At 41.7% G+C, this 24,405-nt stretch overlaps 1 protein-coding gene across 5 annotated transcripts in view; it reads right to left on the reverse strand.

The window, feature by feature from the left end:
• LOC140310096 (probable E3 ubiquitin-protein ligase HECTD4) overlaps positions 1-23,079 on the reverse strand; it is a 35,603-nt gene extending 12,524 nt beyond the window's left edge. Inside the window, exons 1-50 of one of the 5 annotated variants that reach the window (XM_072388256.1) lie at positions 22,372-23,079; positions 19,015-19,568; positions 17,700-17,789; positions 17,441-17,568; positions 16,734-16,842; positions 14,608-14,746; positions 14,087-14,257; positions 13,784-13,976; positions 13,508-13,669; positions 13,059-13,172; positions 12,832-12,972; positions 12,509-12,744; positions 12,256-12,398; positions 12,053-12,123; positions 11,868-11,973; positions 11,648-11,768; positions 11,417-11,539; positions 10,909-11,033; positions 10,521-10,674; positions 10,306-10,409; positions 9,893-10,091; positions 9,655-9,774; positions 9,463-9,567; positions 9,196-9,359; positions 8,793-9,038; positions 7,813-8,005; positions 7,428-7,532; positions 7,226-7,318; positions 6,980-7,148; positions 6,589-6,724; positions 6,354-6,498; positions 6,074-6,240; positions 5,766-5,912; positions 5,486-5,670; positions 4,655-4,808; positions 4,260-4,540; positions 3,901-4,087; positions 3,720-3,801; positions 3,407-3,609; positions 3,079-3,214; positions 2,738-2,920; positions 2,420-2,584; positions 2,157-2,326; positions 1,893-2,008; positions 1,701-1,804; positions 1,224-1,385; positions 985-1,133; positions 750-829; positions 389-552; positions 49-286 (exon numbers count right to left, since the gene is read on the reverse strand). In XM_072388256.1, coding sequence (XP_072244357.1) covers positions 49-286; positions 389-552; positions 750-829; positions 985-1,133; positions 1,224-1,385; positions 1,701-1,804; positions 1,893-2,008; positions 2,157-2,326; positions 2,420-2,584; positions 2,738-2,920; positions 3,079-3,214; positions 3,407-3,609; positions 3,720-3,801; positions 3,901-4,087; positions 4,260-4,540; positions 4,655-4,808; positions 5,486-5,670; positions 5,766-5,912; positions 6,074-6,240; positions 6,354-6,498; positions 6,589-6,724; positions 6,980-7,148; positions 7,226-7,318; positions 7,428-7,532; positions 7,813-8,005; positions 8,793-9,038; positions 9,196-9,359; positions 9,463-9,567; positions 9,655-9,774; positions 9,893-10,091; positions 10,306-10,409; positions 10,521-10,674; positions 10,909-11,033; positions 11,417-11,539; positions 11,648-11,768; positions 11,868-11,973; positions 12,053-12,123; positions 12,256-12,398; positions 12,509-12,744; positions 12,832-12,972; positions 13,059-13,172; positions 13,508-13,669; positions 13,784-13,976; positions 14,087-14,257; positions 14,608-14,746; positions 16,734-16,842; positions 17,441-17,568; positions 17,700-17,789; positions 19,015-19,568; positions 22,372-22,518 — 7,879 coding nt within the window. In that variant the 5' untranslated portion in view covers positions 22,519-23,079. Of the gene's footprint in view, positions 1-48; positions 287-388; positions 553-749; positions 830-984; positions 1,134-1,223; positions 1,386-1,700; positions 1,805-1,892; positions 2,009-2,156; positions 2,327-2,419; positions 2,585-2,737; positions 2,921-3,078; positions 3,215-3,406; positions 3,610-3,719; positions 3,802-3,900; positions 4,088-4,259; positions 4,541-4,654; positions 4,809-5,485; positions 5,671-5,765; positions 5,913-6,073; positions 6,241-6,353; positions 6,499-6,588; positions 6,725-6,979; positions 7,153-7,225; positions 7,319-7,427; positions 7,533-7,812; positions 8,006-8,792; positions 9,039-9,195; positions 9,360-9,462; positions 9,568-9,654; positions 9,775-9,892; positions 10,092-10,305; positions 10,410-10,520; positions 10,675-10,908; positions 11,034-11,410; positions 11,540-11,647; positions 11,769-11,867; positions 11,974-12,052; positions 12,124-12,255; positions 12,399-12,508; positions 12,745-12,831; positions 12,973-13,058; positions 13,173-13,507; positions 13,670-13,777; positions 13,977-14,086; positions 14,258-14,607; positions 14,747-16,733; positions 16,843-17,440; positions 17,569-17,699; positions 17,790-19,014; positions 19,569-22,371 lie in introns of all 5 variants that reach the window. The other 4 variants (XM_072388254.1, XM_072388255.1, XM_072388252.1 and 1 more) reach the window with 4 other exon arrangements.
• Between the last annotated feature and the right edge of the window lie 1,326 nt (positions 23,080-24,405).

Here is a 24,405-nt window from a genome sequence, read left to right on the forward strand (position 1 = left end):
AAGCTTGCAGAATTTAGATTAAAATTGAGATGAACATGAAAAATTTACGTTGCTGAGCAACTGCAACAGCAGCAATCCGACAAGGCGGTCCATGGGAGCCAGAGTCTGAAGTAACACTTGCACCTGCATCATTATCGCTGTCTGAAGCCATTGCAAAGGGAAGTGCTTCAAAATTTGCACTTATTTCCTCTGCAAGGTCTACACACAGGTCAGCTGCATTCCTGTGTGCTTGGCCTTCTGCGTATGCAAAAGGCCGGCTTCCAAAGTTAGCACGGATCTTTGAATTCTACAAAGAAATGGGGGAAAACAAAAGAGATATGACACATACTACGAATAACAGACTTTGTTCAAACATAATCTAATGTCATTTTGTTGAGCAGAAACCCACCTTCTTTTGAATGTGTACCAGGGGCCACATTCCACCGGATACATCATCCAGAACAGGGCTGAGCCGCTGGCCACAGTAGGTAAAGTAGACCCTGCCTTTAGGGGCCTGACCGGGAGGTGGAGGAGTACCCTCAGAACGCTCCCAGCCAATTCCAGCCACATCGCCTGCAGCAAAATGAAGGTAATCATGTATAAATAATGACTAGATGTAAATCACACAGAATACAGCTTGGAAGTAGGATATGCTTGAAGCCAGATGACACAACTGTTTTCAGATCCATAACACGCATGTCTATATAATCTCTATGATGACTAAAATTAACAATAAACATATCAGACTGTATTTGGAATCTGCATCTTACCAGGTAGCAAAGCCACATCCAGCCTGACACTCTTCCACTGCAGTAAACTGGAACCATTATAATGCACCGCTCTACCATTACTGACACACACACACACACACACACACACACGGAGAAGAGACAGACACACAGAAAGAATGACAGACAGAAAAATAATGGCAGTCAGCAATAAAGTCAGAGATCAAGCATAGGAGCACCTTGGAGTTTCTCATATTCAATATATAGGGGTACATACTTATGGAACAAACATGTGCCAACAGGGTTGGTCCACGCCCCATCTCTCTTCTCTGCCTCTGTTGCAAAACCAAAGGACACAATTGGGCCACTGTCCTCCTCAGAGTCTCCATAGGAGACAATTTCTATCTCCCAGTAAAAGGATGGTGCCTGCGGGGTCAAAGAAGAGCTAAATACTTGCTCAATAAATTGAGATGGCTAGCATAAATGCAGAGGTTGATTCCACTTTAGCATGCCCACCTGAACTGGTACAGGAGAGGTGGCATAAATGAAAGTTCCTCGGGGAAGCCCTCCTCCAGCACTTGGATCAGCCAGGAAGGTGACAGAGGTGAGACGGGATGAGAACATGCAGGCACGGACAGGAGGGAATACTCTAGATGGACACCAGGTGATTTCTTTGGGCTGGGATGACAAACGCATCGAGAGAATAAGAAAACTAACAGAACCAACAAATGTGATTGCAGAATGCATTATGAACTACGGCTTGCAGAAATAGAGTACAACGTAAATGTCTTTAGGCATTAGTCAATCAAAAGACTTTTACTACTGATCTCTCTCCTTTTGTGAGAATTAAGTTAGGTCTTGTTTTGATAATGGTTAAGGTTAATTAACACTTTTCAGGCTCTGCAATCAAACTGGCTAATTGTTTTCCTACCATGCAAAAATGTAAGCGATGAAACCAAAACTGAATCACAAAGTAAGAAAGTAAACTCCCACCTGCCGCCTGTCTGTTTGCAGTGGTGGAGGTGGTGGCCGAGCACAATCCCGGTACAACATCCTTACCCTTTCACATTGAGCCTCAACCATGCTGAGACGCTCTCCTGCAGAAGATTAAAAAAAAAGAATTGTTAGACACACATGGTATAGTGCAGAGAAGTTTTGGTTGCTGATATGATCTGACATGCTCACCAGGGCTGCACTCCTGGGCAACCAGGTTGAGAACCTCAACGGCAGCTGGACACTGCTGAATGAACTCTTCACAAAACGAGCTATCCTCCAATAGCTGTGCCATCACCAGGCAAGCCCTGAAAAAAAATGAAGAAAAGAATCGCCATTAAAAACTTGTGGACTTAAATCACATAATCAGAGTTTCCACAGATGGATCAACTGCACATATTATACAACTTTAAAAGCAATTCCCCAGAAAGGTTTTCCACAGTGGGGTTTACCAACCTAGTTCTGATTTCCGCTAGCAACCGCACCGCAGCCATGACCGGGCTGGAGCCGTCTCCAGTAGCTGGTAGAGAAGTGTGAATAGAGAGACTGCCCTCCTGTGGCAGGAGCATAGACTGCACTGCTTGTACCACCTTCTCTGTGATAGAGAGCTTATACAGAGGTAGGGCCTGTTAGGGATGGGAGGCAAGAGTGGACCGGAGTGAGCATCAGGTTTCCATTTTCCCAAAAAATAAGGAATGTACTGTAACTGAAATTCTTGCCTCAGATCTTGGAGTGCAGAGGCGTGATATTGGTACTGCGAGGATGTCTGAGGCTTTGCAAGTTCTCCTGTACTCACAGGAAGGAAACTTGACAGTAGCAATGCCCTCCTGTTCATTTATGGACATAACTATGCCGACACTCCCCAGCACTCCTCTACCTATTACCTGTAAAGCAGATGTATCACAGTAAATAAGCCAGTCTGCTATTGATGGAAAACATTACACCACAATGAAGTATTCTATCAAGGATGTAGGGCTGTAGCACAGCACATGTTAATATACAAGCAGGGGATGTTTTTTTTGTCTAATTTCACTAACCTGAACTTCAGAACCAATCTTAATAGTTTCTTTGAAGCCCCCAAGTGCACATAATGCAGCAACAGCCTGTCTGCCAATAGCCTGCAGTTTAGCCAGTTTTCTGCCACTGCTGCTCCCATTCTCTAAGATGCTCTCAGCATACTTCCCAAGCTGAGGGATAAACATCAATGCATGGGAGAGCACCTAACACAAAGGGGAGAGAAAGCATTAGGCCAATGGCAAAGGTCATAAATGGTCACACAGATGCCTGATTTTAGAAAAATCTGCAGAAAGTTACTGTGTCAGCCACTAACACAAAGGAAGATAACTGCTATGAACATAGGACCATGTTAATACTTTACTTTTTCCACAGTGCTCGTCCAGATCTGTGCAGTGTTGGACTCTGGAGCAGTGAGCAGACTATGCAGCAAGGCAATAACCTCAGCAGCCATACTGTTGGCAACGTGCCCACTGATAAATGGCCGGACAGGGTCTGACCTATCCAAGGCAGATTTAAAAATAGAGTTAGAGTTAGAATGTTAGAACCACAGTCAAGATGGCTGCCTATCATATACATTTACCAAATATGGTATTTTCTTTTTGCTGCATAAATGGGGACTGAGAGAGGAGTACTTTAAATACTGAAATGTTAATCCGTACATCAAATCACTAAAATCAAACAAGCAGCACCTGGCCAACTCAGCATTCCTGTCCCTGCAAGCAGCCGTCTGAGCAGTTTTCTTCTTATCACCAGTGGTAATGCCACCTGCAGTCTCTTGGGCCAAAATCTCCACAGGTGGACCAACACTCACTATCAGACCAGACTGGGCCCATTTATTGGCCTTCCTCAGGGCAGCAGATGCCTCTTCTGTGATCACCTCACAGTTTCCATTCTGGGGAAGGTTTAAAATAGAACAGAGTGAATGGCAGCTGCATGAACAATACTTTTCATACTGAGAATATACACTGCAGAGTTTTTCTTCATTCATATTAAAACTCTTACTTTTGTCATGTCCCGGTCCATCTTTACCACCTTTTCCATATTTGCTCCTGTTCCAAGTCGAAATGGACGTCCCTCAGAGCTGCTACATTGTGCAGAGAATGGAAGAACACGCAAGTCAGTGAAATAGAAAATTAATCTTGCAAAAACAAAATCAAAACTAAAATATTTGGGGAAACTGTACCTCAGAAGTGGTTGCAGGACTTCATGAGATGACTGATCCTCTCTCTTGTGGATAAAAATTGACAGCTTGCCATCAACTGCCTCTGCTTCCTCCCCAACATCATCAGACTTGAGAGCTCCTTTGGAACTGGCATGAGACAGACTTGTGTCTGGCTCAGAGGCGCTGGGGGAGAGAAGGGTCTGACAGCCTGAAGCCAGACAGCCAGAAGAAATCTTATTAACATAAAAAAAACTCAATAAGAGAACTTAACCTTATGACTATCCAGCTTAGCATGTTTTTTTTTTGCATTTACACTTTTAATAAACAAGCCTACACATATAGATATATTTATATTTTATTCCTTGGAAGGAAAGACAAACCTGGTACAACATAGTCTGCTAGCTTTGCTAACAGCAAAGCAGCAATTCGTGAGGCTGGGTCACTGGCATCCTGTTGCTCGGCATCAAGGGTGTTTATAGAGTAGCTCCATGAGGGCAAAGCCACATTACCACAGTCCTCCACACTCATGAGAGGCAGCGCAGCTCGGCATAGTTGCAGAATGATAAGTACTAGCTTTGGAGATGGCCTTTGGTCAAGCAGCAGAGACAAGAGCTTAGAAACACAGGCAGGCTGGCTCAGGATAGCTTTGCCTATGTGGCTCCTGGGATGCAGAACAAAGGGACACATAAATATATAGCAAAAAGAAACATGTATGTACACAGACTTGGCAAGAATACAAACATGACTTGAACATATAAATGAATACAAACTTTACCTGGAAAGATCATTTAGCAGACTGAGCACATCCTGTAAAGCATCATTGCCAGCTGCCTGATTCCCGCAGCACTCTGTTGCTCTGGCCAGGTGATTGGTCAGCAGACTGGACACCTGTCTTGCCAGACCAGAATGAACTGCATCTGTAGAGCCACCTTAAAAAGGCAAATATCAGTGAATGCTTGCTTATCATTACAACATGAACATTTTCAACACCAATGCATTCCTACTTGGTGGTGTCCAGCAAACAATGTGGGCTACATAGATCAATGGCAACATTTCTGGGGAAAACCTGGTCAGATTAGGAGAGATGGCATCTATCCAACTTTGGATGGGGCAGCTCGTATATCTAAAAATATAGCCACATTTTTTTCCCAGACCACCCAAATGTAATACACCAATAAACACAAGAGGAGCAAATCAAGACAATCTAATAAGAATTAAGACAAAAATCTAACTGAAGAAATAACTGGTTTGCTGAATATTAGATCTCAACTTTCAACCCTGAGTCTGATTCTGCTGGAGATTTCTTGCTGTGAAAAGGGAGTTTTTTCTTTCCACCATCACTACGTTCTAACTCAGGACAGAGAATTGAATCAAAGAGAAGTTTTAATGTAATCTGTTGGCTTCTTTAGTAAGACAGCTTTTTTCTTTTGAATAGGCATTGTATGAATTGGACTAACTTGGATTTTAATTTTTATGATGAATTGACTTGAATTGGGCTGTATATTTGAAGTGCCTTGAGATGGCATTTGTTGTGATTTGGGATTATTTAAATAAAACTGGAAAAATTCACACATATTCAGAGTGAGGAGCTACAGATTTTTCATACCTTCCACCTTCTCCCACTCAATGCACCGGTTGGCCAGCACCTGAAAGGCCGCCCAAGCCATGGTGGCTACCCTCTGCTTCTTGGTCTGCTTCTCATTAGAGCTGCATTCTCTTTGGCCACTTAAACTACACAAGCTATCCAAAAGCTGAACGAGACCACTCCGAACAAGGCACTGCTCCTCACTCCTATGATAACACAGGTAACAAATGAGGATAAGCAACCAGGGTTCTAATACTACAGGAACATCACAGAATAGATAACTCAAGATGGATTCACTTGCCTGGTGTAGGGGATTGTGCAAAGCAAGCCAATACTGTTGGCGCAGGCAATGGGGTAGCGAGCACATAGTGACACTACAGACGTCATGGTCTCTCCAAAGGCCTCCTGCACTTGTTCTACCATTCCACCACAGGTTAGCTCCTCAATCCTGCACAGATAGCATACAAAGTACAGGTCTGTACTGGGCCCACTTTATGTAATGTTTGCCAGGCTTAAATATGATGACTACAATCCAAAAAGTTCATGAGTAATTAAAACCTACACATTCATAGTTTGGGCTATCTATTAGGGTTGATCCTCTTCTCTTACCTTGGACCACCTTGCAGCACCATAGTGACAGGCCCAACTAGATGTGTGACCCCACCCACTCTAACAGCAGCAGTGAGCAACTCCCTCATGTGAACAAGTGCCTGCTTCCGCGTGCTGCCTCGTCTCCAACGTGTCTGTGCAGCCGACAAGAAACTGCTGCTCGACACCTACAGTCATAACAGGTTATCATATCTCAGTATCAGCTCATTCTCATGCAGCTGTGACAACAAATAATTCTATAAAAAGAGCCAGTGAGTTATGTGAACTGTAGATTACTAACAGCCTGATCAGGTGTAGTTCCAATAAAGGCGAAGAGTTGTCCCAGCAGCACGCTGTATGTTGGCTTGTCTCGGGTGTCCTCTATGGCCAGAGACTGCAGCAGGGTAAATGAACTGCTACGGTGACTGGTTGGGTGCTGCCGCCTTCTAGAGTTAAACAAGGAAGCAAATAAATCTCCAGTCATTCCTGTGAAAAATTCTAAATCAAAATTCAATCTATCAAACAGAAATAAATACCTCTGTGGAGCATGTGTAAACTCCAAGTCCTGGTTAGCAATCATCTCCAAATCAGAAGGTGCAGACATGCTGCGTAAGAAGACGGGCTGCTTGACCATGGGCATCACTGTCTTGGCATCTGACACGGACTTAGAGGCTGACACAAAAAATTAGGACAGTGGGGTAACTTTCACCTGATCATTCAGGAATCAATAACTGGCAAATGAAAATTTGTTACAGAACATACTTCAGAAAGAGTGGATTAGAATAACTGTATAGGTTTAACGAGGACAGTCGTTCAAAGTGTTGTAAAGGTCTGACAAAACACTCCCGAATGTCTGAAGGTAGAAGTCTGTTACTCCTGCCATGCTGACCAGCAAGTTTTCCAAATAAAAAAAAGATGTATGTGTACCTGGACCTGATGTTCCAGCAGGTGTGTCTGCTAGGCTTCTGCAATGTGGAGCGATGGTAACATGGAGAAGCAGCTCAGAGCGGTTCATCAGACTTTTCACCAGTGTTTTTGTTTTGGCAAGTGGGATGCTGCTTCTAGTGTGGGAGGTGTTCACCTCATGAAAGAACTTCTCCCTGATAGTGCAGATACATTACATTAGAGCACAGACTAACCCGAGATCATTTTAACGAGACGATCTTAAATGACTTGCCTCAGTGCAAGGACAACATTTTCCAAGTCACTAAAATCAAACGGGACCTCCTTCAGGGAGCAGAGTAACTCCAGCTCCTTCAGTTTGTTCTGGTACAAAAGAGGAAAGTACTTATAAGAAATATAAATAAACAAATTATATTACAAATGATCTAATCTCATAAGTAAAGATGTAAATAGTGAATATGGGGCAGTGTACCTCAAAGAAGTGGTAATCGTGAAAGAAGGGAGTGTTGTTCTCCAGTTTTCCTTGCTGGGCCTCCTCTACCTCATTCTGCCACTTCTGCTCCAATTCTGCCACACTCTGAAAGCAACAGGGGAGATAATTAGACACAGAGTTATTCTTCTACTGGCTATGTTCATGTTGGCAGCCTCATTTCCTTTTTTTCCCTGGCAAAAAGACGATAAAAACTTCATTAACTAATAGATTAATATAAAATGGCTATCTGGTCAATCATAACCTTAATGTAATGTAATAACATTACATTACATAATTAAAAACTGAAAGAGTCCAAGATGCATTTTGTTTCTGCAGTTGGTGGGAAGCCATTCCAATTGATAGCATACTGCTTTTTAAAACTTACTTGCAGCTGACGCTCCATTGCATTGATCTTCTTGAATGTCTCAGCCATGATCTTACAGACCAGATCGTACTCCTCTGTGTGATCTTCACGGTACTGGTAGTTGACAAGAGACTGAAGGGAATCCACCAGACTCAGATGTTTTATGACACAGGACACTATAACCTCTTCCATGACATCTGGCCGGATCACCTCCCTTACATAGAAAAAGGTGGAGTATAAAGGTTACAGAATTGTTTTAAATGGAAAGTTTTAATTTCAATAGCAACAACCAGTTATGGATAGTATCATTGGGAAAGTTCACCCCAAAATCAATATTTGTGCAGAGGAAAGACTTTTGCTTGTGACAGCATGGCAAGATGTAAACGATAATGTTGTCCTCTTTGGTTGAGTTGTAACATTAGCTATAAACTAGTCCCAACAAGATGGAAATGTCAGGCTCTGAGCAAAGTCACATGCACAAGACTACACAGATGAAAAACTCAACTGTGAAATGGAATCAGAGACGTCACTGTCCTTAAATACTTTACTACCAATATCTCAAAAACTCTGCAGCTCATACCAAAACCATCTAGATAGATACATGTCCCTTCAGGCCTGAGCAAAAATCCATTAATTTGATTTGAGTCTGACGTTTCCCTTTGAGACAAAGCACCAATACAAGCCTAACAAGGTGCTAAAACAGCACAAGAACTGAAAATATATAATATAAACAAAATCCCAAGGTATAGAAAAGCTTACTAATCTAGTACTAGATTGAAAGCACACAATGTCCGCCTTGTAAAAATCATTAGGACTTGAAGTGTAATTTAAAGTTATATTTCCTCTTAGAGAGTATTGCTTTAGTGTGCTTTTAGCTCCTTAAGCAGTCTGTAAAAATCAGAATGTTAGAAATCACATGAATCTCTCTCCCCAGGGTAAACAACCATGTTCATGTATAAAACGGATATGATATATGCATCCTCTCAGAATTAATCTCTTACTTGATACTGGGACGAAACTGTGGTCGAGCTCTTCCAGACACCTCTCTCAGCCTACTCATGATCCCTGGTGGAAGACGGATACGAGGCAAGTCAAAGTAGGTCCCAGGCATAAGGCCAGGAGGGGGAATGAGCACATCAGCAGGGTAGGTGAACTCCCGATCCTCTTCTATTGTGAGTGGAAGGGGTGAAGGGCTTGGAGTGAGAGCAGGAGATATGGCACCATTTGCTTCCACCTGCCACTGACACCTAGAGAAGAAGAAGGAAAACCTGTCACCAGCTGGTCATCTTAGTAGCCAGCAGCTTTGCTGAGCTCAACTACACACCATTAAAAGAATATGACATTTTTACAGAATTGTTCATATGACTGGGGGACATTTATGGCATTTCCATTTAGCTGCATCACCTTTGCAGCAGCTTAGAGCAGAGCAAATCGTGGCACGCGTCCTCCTCTCTAGTCACCTCTGGCCCGTTGTACAGGATGCGGAGCATTGAGCAAGCCAGCACTGACAGACCCAGAGCGAGATCTGCAAGAAAGGGGAGGCCTCCAGAGACATCCTCAGAGGACTCCTGACAACAAAAACAGACGCGTTTTCAAAATTAGCATTCATACTGCCAGTAAGTGAATTGTGGAAGCAGATGTTAGCGACGTGCTGGTGCATCCACTTTTTACCTGAGCTCTGACAGTGCAGGAGAACCCCCACATGGCTTTATCAGGAGTGTTGTGCTCACGTCCACTTCGCATCTCAAAAGAAAAAGTAACAGTGTCCCCTTCAACCTGGAAAAAAGAAATAAAAGACAAAAAAATTTACTTACGGGACTTTAAGCGAGGAAATGTACACTTTTGCCAAACATTTCCCATTACCTTAACAAGATCTTTGGGCCATCCTGTCCCCAGCACACTGCGACTGCCATACCCCAGTGTGTTGCCTCCATACTCTGCTACTTTACGACTGTTGGTGTTGGGGCCAGCATAGATAACCAACTAAAATAACACACAATATGCTTAGCAAAAAAAAACATAAACCAAACAAGAAGTAGCTATGCTTGGGAAATAGCACAAATATTGTAGAAGAAACACAAAAAAGGGTCCCTGTGGTTACCTTGTCATAGTCATACTGTGAGGAACAGCGAGAATCAAAGCGCAGGTATAAGCAGCGGGCTCCTGGGATGTGTACCGTCTCCTTGAATTTGTAGTTATCCCTCACAGGATGCACCGTCTCTACCGTTTTCCCAGCAGCCCACGGAGCAGGAATCTTAAGTCCAGTCAGGAAACCTGGCTCTTCACGTTCATCGAGGATTCTTATTTCAAATGATACAAATGAATGACTAGATTTAAAAAAGTGAGCTTGTGACAGACCCTTCCAATGAAGCTGCCATATGATGTTCCAGAGTCACGTAAAAATAAGAACTGCCTCATCAAATTGGTAAACTACACAGTAAAAAGATAGAAAAAGATTGTGAAAATTTGCGAATCTATTTGTAACATTCCAGTGATAGTCTTTGGAAAACTCACTTGTCATCAGCAGCACACAACTTCGCTCCTTGCCCTTGAGAGCCACTCCCAGCTGGAGGCTCTTCAGTGAAAAGCGGAGACTGAGTCTTTAGTAAAAGGGCAGTCTGGAAAACAAAGAGTAGAAATCAATATTTAAAAACAGCTTTTCCCCTTATTAGGATGATTTATTGCAAAAACCGTCTTTTCGATAATAAATATAAATACATATATCAGACCTGGCTTGTATAGAGCACCAGCTGTACCAACTGAGGCATGAGGGCATCAGCGAGGGTTAGTGTCTGCAGGTTGGGGTGCATCAGAGAGGTGAGCAACACAGGCAGCAGGTGCCCAAGCATAGTAGCCTTAGTGATCTGTTCCAAACCCTTTAACCTAAAGGAGAGTAGTATAAGGAAAAAGTAAGCCGTTAACATAATGTGTCATAAGGAATCTGCCAAAGTGATTTTAAAAACCCTCCACACATCATTTCTCTTGCTCCTCTTACTCTGTTTTAAAAAGCCAGTGTTAGCTGTTTGAAGCTGAATAAAAGTTTTCAGGTAAGGTTGACACAGAAGATTGGCTCTGCTCATCTAACACTGTAAACTAAGTAATAAATGAAAAGTTCACCTGGTCTCTCTGTCAAGTATGTCACTGTTAATCAGCGCTGTGGTGACCTGTTGCAGGGTCTCCAGTACTTCATCACATCCCACCAGTATTTTCGTTGCTAGGGACAGGATGCTGCTCTGCAGTTCCTGAAGACAAGAGAACAGGCTCACACTTACGTAACACTGCCTCCATTATTTTCCAAGTATTACAATCATGCAACGCGGAAAGTGTAGGAACATAATTTTATTTGTTACGTCAATAGATTAGAAGTTGTAGCTGTTGTTTAACACAATGGATGCTCTGTTTTCATCCAGGAACCCTGATGAGCACCATTAATGAACGCTTAATTAGACACAGCAGAGCTAACTGGTAACTTTAAATCTGTGATATGTCATAAAAGGTAAGTAGTACCCTTGTAGAACTTTTACAACCCCTTGATTTGTTTGATGAGTCAGCTGGTCAGAAACAGACACACAGACTGCACGTGCACAAAAAGGTAGGGGTAGTTAAAGGGGGTGTTTACCTGTACCTTCAATGTTTCCCCTTGTAGGGAGCTGTCACTGTCATCATTATCATCTGGACGGATAAGAATGGTGTTACTGAGGAGGTGATTTTGAACAGCCATGAGGTAGCGCAGACTAGGTGAGACCACCTTAAGAGAGGGGAAACCATTAAAAGTTGGTAAGAGTGAAATCTATCGAAGCATGTGATCTTGGTCACCATATATGACATTTAGGTGCTGCTGAGGTGATATTCGTACTGGCACAGTGGAGAGCAGCTTCTGGAAGTCATCTCTGGCAACAGTCTGACATTTGGTGATGAGGAGGCATGATTCCCGAACAACAGTCTTAAGGACATAGCGCAGTAGCTCATCATTTAATCTGTAAAAGAGTGATATTTTTTAACAAGTGCATATCTAAAAGAAGCAAAACGTTTTTTAAACTAAGAGGTGATATTGTTGGGACGGGGCAGTCACTTACATGTAGTGGTCATCTTCTTCACTCCCAAATCTATTCTTCTGCAGGTGGTCTGCAAAGTTGGTAAGGATGACGTCCCGAAGCTGAGACAAGCCGCTGTTTCTCTCTCCTAAGTATTCCACACAAAACATACCATGAAAAGAACAGTTACCGAACAAGGGAAGTTTGTTTCAGCCTTTTAGCCTCACCTTCAGTTAGAACCAGTTTTAGCAGTTTGTTGAGTTCAGTCTCCCCCTGATACAAAGTATTCAGGCCTGAGCTACAGAGACAGAGAACAGGTTGAGATCCATGCAAACATAACTAGGATAATTTATTACAGATAGAAACATTTTATCGTAACTAGTTTTCTATACAAGTAGTGTACTGTGCTTATTTTCAATTCCTGACATACCTGATGGCCAGGCACACCTCCCTCTGAATCTCTGTCCCTATCTGATCTACCGGAGCCATGAGTAACTGCCACAGGAGTAGACCTGAGCGACGCACGCTCTCCCTATTCTGCTCCAACTGAGGATTGAAAAACCTAAACACCACCTGGTTAACAAAGACAAAAAAAAATAAATGATCAAATTAATAAATTGAAAAATGAATCGAAATAATGAGTCAGTTTTGCACAAATCAACCCAGCTTCGTCTGAAACTGACCTGGAACACCACCAAAATGCAGCGGATGATGCAAGTGTCTCCATTCACCATGGCCTTCTCCATAATATCACAGATGCTACTTAGGAGGCGGGCTTCAATGGGATGTTGTTTACCCAGCAGGGCTCCCAGGGGCAAGCTGTTACTGCTGGCTGCCAACAGGTTGAGCTGGTGGATACACATAGCACCTACATGATGAAGTACCTGGTTGATCACCTCACCAGTGGCCACCGTTTCCTCTGCGAATGACAAGTTTTGCGGAAGGTAAAACATCTGAATTCACCAAATAAAGAGCAACTTGTGGTGTCAGTGCTGTTTGCGCCTACCTTTGGGTTCTTTGATGACATGGCTAACACCCAGCCTATGGCACACATGATGAAAGGCTTGGTTCCCCGGATTGCACCACTGATCTATGTAATCACTGGAGCAGGTCCAGATCAAGTTGTTCAGTGCATCATAACATGCCCCTTTGAAGTCAAAGATTACACAGATGTATGTGAGTAAAGTGGACTATCCGCTTGAGATGACTGTCTGTGAATACAATTCAGCTCACCTAGCCCTGCCACCTGGGCTCCTCTGCCAAGAGAACTGCCAGGAGCATCAATGAGGTCTGCGCGGCTGCTGAACTGACCATCAGCCAGGTTAAAGACCAAGCTGGAGGCTAAAACTGAACAAAAAAACAGCAAGCTGACATTATAGTACAAAGCAGTGGGGATTCTCCCACTTTATACGAGCATTTAACTATCAAATTACAAAACTTTGCATTTTAATTGTCTTTCTTTCTTTCTTTTTACACAATTCAACATAGCTGTGACAATCCTTAACCTTTACTGAAGACATCGTGTTTCAATGACACTTTCTTTCTACAGAACATGTACAAGCAGCTACAAAATAAGCAAAGTGCTCGGTTAACCTTTTTCATTTTTCTAACCTTAAATAGAAAAAAGAAAAGATCATAGCGTGACAACAAAGCTGAAGATTAAGCGGTTTATGTGCACCTACTTTTAAGTGAGGATAGGCTGCTGGTGCCTCCAAATAAGGAGCGTGTGGCAGAGCTCCCAGAGACGCCGGGAGGTGAAACCAGCATTACAAGGTAGGTTCCACACACATACATCGGGGTCTTTCTCAGCGTCTTCAGAGGCAGTCCACAGCTAGTGTTGACAGCTATGAAAGAATTAAACACCAAAGTGTCGCAAGGAAATATGATTAAAGCCATGCCATCAAAACTTAGAGCACATTACAAACGTGCACATTCTATCTAAAGTTTTCTACCATTACCAGACTGTTCCTCTTTGACAGTGTTGGTGATGGCAGAGCCTGTGAGAGCAGCCAATGTGGCAGAATGGGAGGCTCGAAAGCGTGACATTCGACTCAAGAGAAGTTCATTCAAGCATTTGGAAGACTCGCCCTCTTTGCGAGTAAGGATAACCCTTTCTTGCAAGACGTCTGCAACACACAACCCTGTCTGTCTCTGCGCCATTGGGGAAGAGAGAGAGAGAGAGAAAACACAAAGCTACGATTAAGCAGCGATGCAGAAAAACTGTACAGTTGAGATCATACTGGGGGATACGTAGTACTCACCGACAGGTGAAAGACATCCATGAAGACAGAGTGTCCCTTCTGTGTCTTCTCGTTGAGACTTGCTGGGGACCAGACCCAGTACAGGTAGGTTCCATCTGAGCAGAGGTGCAGCGTGGTCATGCTGCTGCCCACAGGGAAGTGGTGGGCTGGCATGGGCACAATCTGGCACACCTGAACATATAAAGGTGAACATTATAGTTGGCTTTAAGTAAACTTGGTATTTCATACAACTTTCAAGCTAAATGGATTGAAAGAAAGTACCCCTTAAACTGAACATAAGACACACTTTACAACGGACACAAACATATACTCTGTTAATTACTATCCTTCATGCTGCATGCTGTTTTTATAAAACATTAATTCATATTACATGATAAATTCCCTATCATTTCAATGTTGCATTAAAACATAATAAAACATTCAAATGACTAGCTTTTAAATATTCTGTGGGAGTCACTTTGTAGGATTTTGAGAATAATGCCAGAACCAGTTTATAATAAACGACTGAAAGTAGACAGTACCTGGAGGGTGAAGGGGTCAACGACCTGGCACAGTTGATGAGGCTTGGCATCAAAAGAGGAGGGACGGTGGAGGAGGCGGCCGCTGCTGAACACCACCCAACCAGGCTCCAACTCTTCATTTCGACAATACACAAAACCCCTACACAGACACAGAACATTCATTTTACTGCTCCCATCAGAATTATCTGACTTGATTAAGTGGAAATGCAGCAATGAACCAGCATTATTCCTGAGTTACTGAGCTTGGGGTAGTGTAGTGGTAGGATTTCCATCTTTTGTGTGGGAGACCTTGGTTCAAATCCCCTGCATGAAAGGTACGACCTCCAGTAGGGCTCCTTAGGCAAGACCCCCTTACCCTATCTGCCTACCTGTAAGTCGCTTTGGATAAAAGCGTCTGCCAGATGAATAAAAAATAAAAAATTTAAAAGTCCATGTTTTTGTGTTGCAAGGCAACGTCTCGAGCAAAGTGTCGGCAACCTGCGGCTCTTTCATTCTTATGCTGTGGCACCGCGAGGCTTAGGAAAATAAATGAAAAAGTCTCCAGTTGAAGTGTATTTCATTTGTGTTAGTTTTTTTTTTTATTGTATTTCTAAATTGGAAGATTTTTGTGATCTTGAAATATTAAAATAAAATATTTTATTATTTTTATTATTTTTAGTTGCTCAAAATATGCGTCACACTCGCCGAAAGCCGGTATATGGCCATCAAAACGCTGTGCATTTATTGAGACTTTCAGTATGGAGAAATGTAAAAAAAGAAAAATATCTGAAGAAAATAGAACATTTAATGATGCCTGGGCAGATTCATTTGCATTTACCTCTGATGGGAGTGGCTTACCAGTATGCCTAATTTGTTGTGAGAACGAGACCTTCAACTCGGCGTGTTTTTTTTTATTATTATTATTATTATTATTATTTTACGAGTCCAAAATGTTCAAAATGTGTTCATTACATTAATAAAATTTCATTTTCTCTGTAGCACTTTCTGGATTTCGTAAGCAACACAATATAGTTGTTTATACAAAGCGCAAAGGTAAAAAAACAATCTCTTCATTTTAGATGTCAAAAAGTATTTGCGGCTCCCAATGTTTTCTTTTCCGTGGAAACCGGGTCCAAATTGCTCTTTGACGGCTTTCACTTTCAAAAGCAGAGAATAGTGATCTGGTAAACAATAATTTGGAAATATTCTGCCTTGCAGAAATAAAGTTATATATGGCTTTCTCCTGCCTCACATACACAGGGTGGCTGTCTCTGCCCTTTCAGCTGTCCGTTCACTACACCTTTTAAAATGAAGGGAATTCTTATCATAGCTCCTCTATTTAAGTCCTTCTATCTCCTCTCATTGTAAATTTACTTGTCATGGTATTAAATACTTTTCTTTCTGTGGTGACTGTAGGATCAAATCCACAGATGTAACCACAGCATTCAACTAAATGAGAGCAGACTATGACAAACTACTGACAGTATGTCCTCAAATAGAAGCGTCAGCAAGCTACTTGTCATGCCGAGTCATACTGTCAACACTCACAATCAGTAGAACACAAGGGAAGTGATCAGCATGGGTTGGTAATGGTCAGCCATGCTATCGGACCACAGCAGTACAGCTTGCTGCAGTTATTCACGGCTGTAAGGCCGCAGAGGAAAAGCAAGGCTTCATCCTTATACTGTATGAATCTAATTCTCCACAGATTGTTACTTTTCAGAGGTACTGAATCAACAAAACAAGGATACTGACAGCATACAATTAAGTCTGTCAATCTGCATCTGCAAGTTTTTATTGAAGTGATAGGAAAACTAACAAGAACTTTGGGCCTTCAGAGTTCGAAAAACACCTTGGGGAAGAAAGCTGCTTTTTGTTTGCAGTCCGAGTAATTTGATACCATAGCATGGATTTAAAATGCAGGGCACACACTGTATTTTTGTCCTTTTGAAGTCAGTCAAGACAGTAGAGGATGCAACTGTGTACTGCAAAAGGTCCAGGAAAGTACGTGACCCCACTACTGCCTTTAAATGGATAACTGAAGAAGAGATATTTTTAGTGTTTCAATGCTCCTTTTGTTTTTTTCTCTTGCTTTTCACTGAATGCTGCGAATGAAGACAGGCCCGTTAAACTGAGTGTCACATTACCTCAGTGTCCCATGTAAACCAGAGCCAAGCTTGCTGAGCCCTCTCCCAGAGGAATTTGTGGTATATAGATAAAGCCCATCTGTAGCTAGACAGCGCCCTAGGTCAGTGTCTGCAAGACAAACACAAAAATAACACATTAAAAACCTAGTGAAGAGAAACCAGGGTGCTAAAAGATGTTGCACCTCCTATCCTATGTCCACTTCTTCAAATTTAGAAATCTGATCAAAAGCACCGAGGATAGATGAAGGCGAGCTTAAAATGTAACTACGCCTGGATGTATGCCCTGTATAGCTTCCACCATTCTACAAGGTCAGCTGATCGATTGCTGGAGACTGAGACATCACAGTAGCCTCTTCTGCTTTTTTCCTCCTAAGCCAATCACAGTCACAACTCCTTTCTTTAGTTTTACCCAACATGGACAGCTTCACAAAATGTCTGCTTATTTCTGGGTCAATACAGTCAGATTACTCGAAAATGTGACAATGTCCTCAACACCCTTCATCATGGCTGAGACACCAGATGCACTCTAAACGAATGGAATTATAAACAAACCAGAGGCTAATTAATGAACTAGGAAGGAGGGAAGCATTATGATGACAAGCATGGTAATACTCTCTCTAACCTGCCGTCTAACTTTTATTGTTGTTGATTAGTTTGTTTGTTTTTTTAAAGAAAATCATACAAATTGATTTTAATGTTTTTTTTACCTTTACTCTCTGCTCCTCCAGCAGAATTATCAGGTGTGGGCAGCATGTCCTCAAAACCCCAGGACACACTGTGTTTGCCCCCCAAGAGGCAGGAAGGGGAGCCAGGGCCTCCTTCGAGGAGCAAGAGTCTTCCACAGGAGAGACACAAAGTGTTTTCATGCTGATGTAACATAGTACACTGTCTTGTTAAAGAGCTACAGATATAGTTGATATAGTGAGAAATGATTTTCTATCAGATGAACCAAAGCGCTTTCCTCACCTGTAAAGGACATCTGACACAGGGAGCTGGCCCAGGTCGGTTTGTTTCTGTAACAGGTGGACTGTGTGGATCAGGGTCTTCAGGGAACCCCTAAAAACAGTTTGGGAGATTAATCAGGACGTATGAGAAGTGATTGTTGAATACTTGTGGAGCTGCAAGAGGAAGGATAACTCTGCTTGAATAATGGGAGCGATCAAATGTCTATTGATTAGACTTTTAACGCAAATTAAAATGTTTTTAACCCCAAATACAAGAATCTTTTTCATTAGAATGCAGATATTGCGTTGCCCCATGACTCTCTGAATCTAAAATACAGATCAGTCACAGAACTTAACTGGTTGAATACCTTCTTGTAGTTCTGTATTCCACAAGAGATATTCTTATTCTAGCATCATCTACTGCACAGGCAGCTGAGGTGTGACACAGCAGCTTTAAACACCAAAAGCAAGGATTGATAAAAGCATGGTAAGAATGGCTACCACGTGGTGACATATTGTTCCAGCTCATCATATCAAATGTGTAGCAACAGAATTTTGACTTGTGAGTACTTTGACGGTGCTACTGGCACACTCTACAAAGATCCTGTCATATAATGGACTAGAATGGACTGTTTCAGTGTTTTGAAGCTCCACAAACAAACGGATAAATGTGTCAGCCTCAAGCATGTGACCTTCTTTATGCCTTGCCATGTAAGAAAGCTTATCGACAGCTGATATAGAAGCACATGGCAAAGCAGTCCATTTGGTTACTTAATCATCTTACACATTGACTTACTAACCAGTGCTGTCAGAGGTCTGTGGGAGTAAAGCTGATAGCCCTTTGATTACCTCCCACTGTGGGGCAAAGGCACCACAGCTGGATGGTTCCCCATAACAAAAGAGCTCTCAGCCTCAACTGAGGCTAAACAAAGAATGGAGAGTTCTGGTTCTGACAAAGCAAGATCAGCTGTTACCTACAGAGGCCAGTGTTCAGGCACAAATATGAAAATAATCAAGTACCTTCTGCTCTTCTGTATGAAAAGATCAAATAAAATAAGAATACACCGCAGCAGAACTTTAGAGGGTTGTCTAAAGCTACCAAGTAAAGCTGCCAAGATTTAGAAGTATTTTTACTTCAGACTTTTTCAATCACATCATTTTTACTGCTTTTACACCTCAATTCATTCTTGTTAGTTACTTAATAACAACAGGCCTTCAAGAAAGTGCTATTATAATTAGTTTAAATAATATTAGTTTAACACATCATCTACAAGAGCGACCAGAAATATCCTAAGAAATGTAAAAATGTCCCCGCAGGACAGAAGGCATGGCCTCACCTGGCACATGCTAGCGCCACAAGTGCAGCGGCAGCATTTTCCCTCTGTCTCTGAGTGTGTAGAATCTGTGACCGAGACTGCCCCTGAGGCGGGCCTGACTCCTGGGCACCATCTTCCAACCAGGAGCACAACAGCCCCTCCAAGCCATTGAGGCAGTCGGCAGGCTCTTTGCTGAGGCTGAGCGGCTGGCAGTCCCGGAGGCAGGCGAGCAGCACCTCTGCGGTCACACCACAGAGAGCTGGGTCACTGCGAGTTTGGGACTGCAAAAGGGGAAAGACCAGCAGCAGACCGACCCGGGAAGTGAAGGGTGCCTGCTCGGGTTGCTGGAGCAGACCCTGTCTTTTGAGCAAGGCCAAGGTTTCCTCATCAGCCCCTCCGGTCCCTTCTCTGTCCTGCTGCTCCTCCAAGGCCAGCTGCCGTTGCGCCCCCCACAGGCCACGCAGAGCATTGAGGCGGTACTCCAGCAGACGAGCGTACGCATTGCTCTGATTCCCACAGACAGCACGCAGACGCTCAGCAAGCTCTATGTGGTTCTTTGTCTCAAATGTAAGAATCTGAAGGACACAGACAGAAAGTGTGATGAAGACAAGAAAGAAGAGAAAAGTTTACATTAACAGTTGTCAGCCATTTTCAGAAAAACAGACCAGATTGACAACTTATTTTCCTTGCATTATTTCGTTAATTACAGTTTAATCTTCCAAATCTGACATAGGATTTAATCACAGAAAATTAGGTCAAACATACGGGAGAAGCAGAAAGGAGGAGACTTTCACCTTTTGATATTCTTTCAATTTTGAGTCTTAAAATGCATCCCTGTTCTACTTTTGTTGACTACAATTTCATAAAAATTTGGCTATTTTATATGAAGGCAATTTTTTGTAATATGCCAACTCTTTTACTTACTAATATGCCCACTTACTCCTCAATATATCTTACAGAAATAGGAGAGGCTATGAGGTATCCTAACAGAATAAACTCATTCTTACATGTCTTAGGACTAATGGTCAGAGAAAGCAATGCACATTAGGCATAGCATATCACAAGTGAAACAATGTGCCTCGTGTGCACTTAGGCAGCATTTCAGATATTGATTACACTCTGCTGCCCACAGATCATGGACCAGAGAGAAAAAAAACATTATACCATTTAGTAGGCACAATTTATATTGATTCAACTTCATAAATGCTACTTATGTTACAGTAACACCCCTTAACTGTATGCTGGGCTTTCTCCACCTTGCTCTGAAAAAGATTGCTGCCAGCGGACAAAAATAGTCAGCATCACGACACCTACGAAAACAGCACTAACTGACCCAGTCAGTCTTAAACCTGGACAAGGATATCCAGAAATGTGAAGAATGACTAAGAGTAAAGGTTTTTTTTGGTTTGGAGGAGGAGTAAGATAAGAGCCACGTTGCATTCAATAGATTTCCAAACCATATAAAATGTTTACTCTAGCTAAGCTTTCCCTTAAAAAAGAAATAGAGAATGTCCTAGTTTTCTTACAAAAAGATTAAATGCTATTTCTGTTTCGTATGTGATCAGCTTTAACGTTTCCAAAAGGCTTGAAATTATGCATCTGCCAAATGAATTTCACCCCAAAACATGCTCTTACCATTCATTTTAACAATAAACTAGTCCAGCTCTCACGCAGTCATCCTCTGCATGCAGTACTGTGCCTCAAATTCATGTAACGTATGCTGTATAAATGCTGAATAACTGAATGCAATAATATCTCCGTATTTTCAGCATCATGGAAGCCTGTGCACCTTGTTGTAGACCACTGTGATTGGCATAGTAACATTATCTGTAAAGAAATACTGCTGGCAATGATCAGACCATAAAAGCACTAAACAGTCAATTCATGCATGCTGCTTAGCAAATTAGCAGAGCAGCTTGTGTGTTTTCCCAGTTGGAAAGCTGATGGCTGAACAGCTAAACAGAATTCTTAAGCTATTACTATTTAACGCAAGTACGTTAGTAGTTCTCATACTACTATTAGCACTAAATGTGAACAAAGTAATAAGTTGAAATCATGGGAGACGTGTGACAAACTAGTCATTTGAAGTTTCAGCAACAATTTATTGCCAACTTTTATCATAAGATCAAGTTCATATCTAGTTAAATGAGTACCTAATTGATTGGGTATTAAGGATTGTAAACTGGACCTCTAGTTTGTTTCAAAAGGCTTTATGTTCACCACATCCACACGTAAGATTGAGCTCGTTCAAAACATAGGATGCATACATAGGCCCTGCATTAGCTCATGAACATGTGACAGGATTATGTTCTCTACAAAGTGATAGATGCCACTGGCAGTAGCTCCTAAACAAGGCAGTGTACCGAAATATCGAGGTTGTAAATGTACATTGTTAGCTCGAAGTTTCTTTCAGCATATTGTAAAATGAAACTAATCGAAAATAAAGGACACTTCCGGTTTCATCTCCATGCATTCAAAATAAAAGTCGGTTTGTGGATAACACATTTTCCCCAACGATTTGAAAAAGCACTCCGAAATCCCAAACATGAACAGTTCAACCAAATTATGTTAAAACGACTTTAGTTCATAGGGTATCTCATATCCGCAAAATCGGTACTAAGTCGACTCTGAAGTTATGCAATGTATGCAAATCATACACCCAGCATTCACAGCCAGAAATAAAAGTGTTTGTAGATGTTTAAGGGGAAAAGAAATTGAAGGTATGACAACCATTTATCTTTTTTCTGATTAAGTACAGTACATGGTAAAGTAAATTAAACAAGATACTAAAATACAATAAGAACTGTGTAACATGAACATTTTTGTTAACTGAAAAAAATACATTTTGTAGGAATAAATTGTGGTCACACTTTTTTGTTGTTGTTCAAAAAACATATTTACTACACAAAATAAGTGATCTCCTTGTGATTCCACTTGATATACAGCTGTGTAACTTGGTGCTCAATGCTCCAATCATAAAACCAACTTGAAAATAATATTAACAGCAAAACAAACTCCGACTTCACTTAAACGTGCCACTAGCAGAAACAACGTGCTCGTAAATATATAATCTTACTGACGTTGGACAATGTAACATCAGTGGTTACGTTTAAATCTGTTGATTTATGACGCCTTTATTTTGAAGAACGCAACAGGAACAAGGTTGCTAACAGTGGGCTACTTGATGGTGAGTAAATAACAGGCAAACCTGGAAACTTGCAAACGTTTGAGCTGCTGTTATCATTGAGATTTTTTTTTTTTTTTTTAATTTGCAGGGTACAGTGAAAACATTTCTTTACACAACAAATAAATCAAACCATGCCCTGATTGTGTTCTGTATAGAACTCTTTGCGTGTGTGAGAGATGGCTTTCACCCACCTCTTGCTCGGTGTCCCCCTGTTCTGACACTCCAATTTCACTGGGCAGCTCGGCCAAGTCTGTGACCCGAATGAGTCCGTCGTGGAGAAATATAGTCTCCTCCTTTACTGAAAGCCACTGGGACGAATCCACAGCCCCGGAGCCCATCGCTCTCTCCTCCAACAGTGATGCCAAAAGGGTCGAACATTAAAAATTCAGAGACAGAATGACAGAAACGCCCTAGTCAACTAGATAGCGATCTACAATAACATAACTGCTGTTAGTGTCGCGGTAGTATCTCACGATGGGGTCTGACTGAGCAGACTGTAGTGCTAGTTTGCAAGCTAACAGACGACAGCCAGGCAGTAAACGAGCAGTTGGGGCAGGTCCTCCTCATAATACATTACTGTCATGCTATCAGCGGCTGCTAGCTGACTGGCTTGGTTAGCTGAAGCGGAGCTAACTTACCGTACGGTATCGTTTTAACGTTACCGAGCAGAGTGGGCGTGACAGCGGTACTAAACCCGTTATTACGTCGCACCGTTTAAAAGACAGTGCTCTTAGGACGAAGACTGCATCTCTAGAGATCCCACTTCACGGTGGAAATTTAAATGAAGATAGCTCCGATAGCGTCCCAGCCGCTGTGTCAGTGCCTGGAAAAGATAACGGGAGTCACCAGGCTATCAGTGCGACGCCATGTTTCCAAGGCCAACTAGCTGTTCCCAGCATGCACCGCGCGCCACCAGAGAAGCTGTCAAAAATTCATGAGTTTATTTTGGTATCTAACACAACAACTTATTTTTGTAATTATAAGACAACGTCACAGTTAGCATGTAATTAAGATTCTATATTTTAGAATTTTTATTAATCCAGAGATAAGCTTAGTTTTAGCGTTGCAGTCACCTGTATCGAAGCTACCTTAACTTTACATCATAAAAAATCTTCTTCAACGTTATGTCAGACATGATGTGATCTGGCATTTTATTGCTTTTAAAGTAAACAACTATGTTAGTAAAATAGAATATTTCTGAAGAGGAAAACACTCTTTATGTGGCAAATTACATGGCCTCTGATGACCTTCAGAAGTTAGAGCATCTCCTGTCAAAATTTTATTTTTAATCATTAATAAAATAACTGATCTCCAGAAAGAATAGATGGTAGATGAAAACACTGCTTACAATAATTCAAGCTTGTCAAGTATCTCATTTCTGTTTTGTCCTGGAAGCAGTTTTATCTGTACCCAAAGAAATAAATAATAAAAGAAATGGTGGAAGACAAGTTTCAGTGAGAGTTTATCATAGGTCACAAGATAATTTGTCATTTTAATTTGTTAGTAAGAAAAATCAAAACTGTGTCTTGACAAACGAAACCCCTTCAGGAAGATTTAATTATGCAATCACCCAAAGAAAAGGAAAGAAAATGCCCTTTTCCTAATAACAAAATTCTTTGACTGAGCTATGCAACTTAACATCTAAACAAATCTGTGCACTCCAGAAAAAATCCTGTGGAATGATACTTACAAATATTACAAAAAATAAATTAAAAAGTGTTTACTCAATATCATGAGATGAGTCCCTCTTCAATTATCAAGCATGGTGTCGGGACAATCAAGCATAGGCTTATGTTGTAGCCAGCGGCGGTGTGGTTTCCTCACAGTAAAAAGTGTCTGGAGTCTGCATGTTCTGCATTGTCCCTTCGTGGTTTTAAAAAAAATAAATAAATATGGCACTCTGGCTTCCTCATAGTACAAAAACATCCATGTTAGGTTATTTAGTTATTCTAAATTGACCGCAGATGTGTGAGTGTGTGTGGTTGTCTTTTTTGTCTCTGTGTTGGCCATGTGATGGACAGGTGATCTGTAATTGATGCACCCCACCTCTCACCTGGCAGATGAAATGCATCTCATGTATGTATAGAATGTGAACAATTGAATGAATAGAAAGACATATGGAAGCTCGTTCAATGGGCTATTGTTATAGTGACTGGTAAAAAACATAGTATTACATAGAATGAATATATTTTGCGTGGGTGGGGGGTAAACAATCCACTTGCGTG

The sequence above is a fragment of the Leuresthes tenuis genome, unplaced genomic scaffold, assembly GCF_036924035.1.
Source record: "Leuresthes tenuis unplaced genomic scaffold, fLeuTen1.0.hap1 SCAF_6, whole genome shotgun sequence".
Classification (NCBI taxonomy): domain Eukaryota; kingdom Metazoa; phylum Chordata; class Actinopteri; order Atheriniformes; family Atherinopsidae; genus Leuresthes; species Leuresthes tenuis.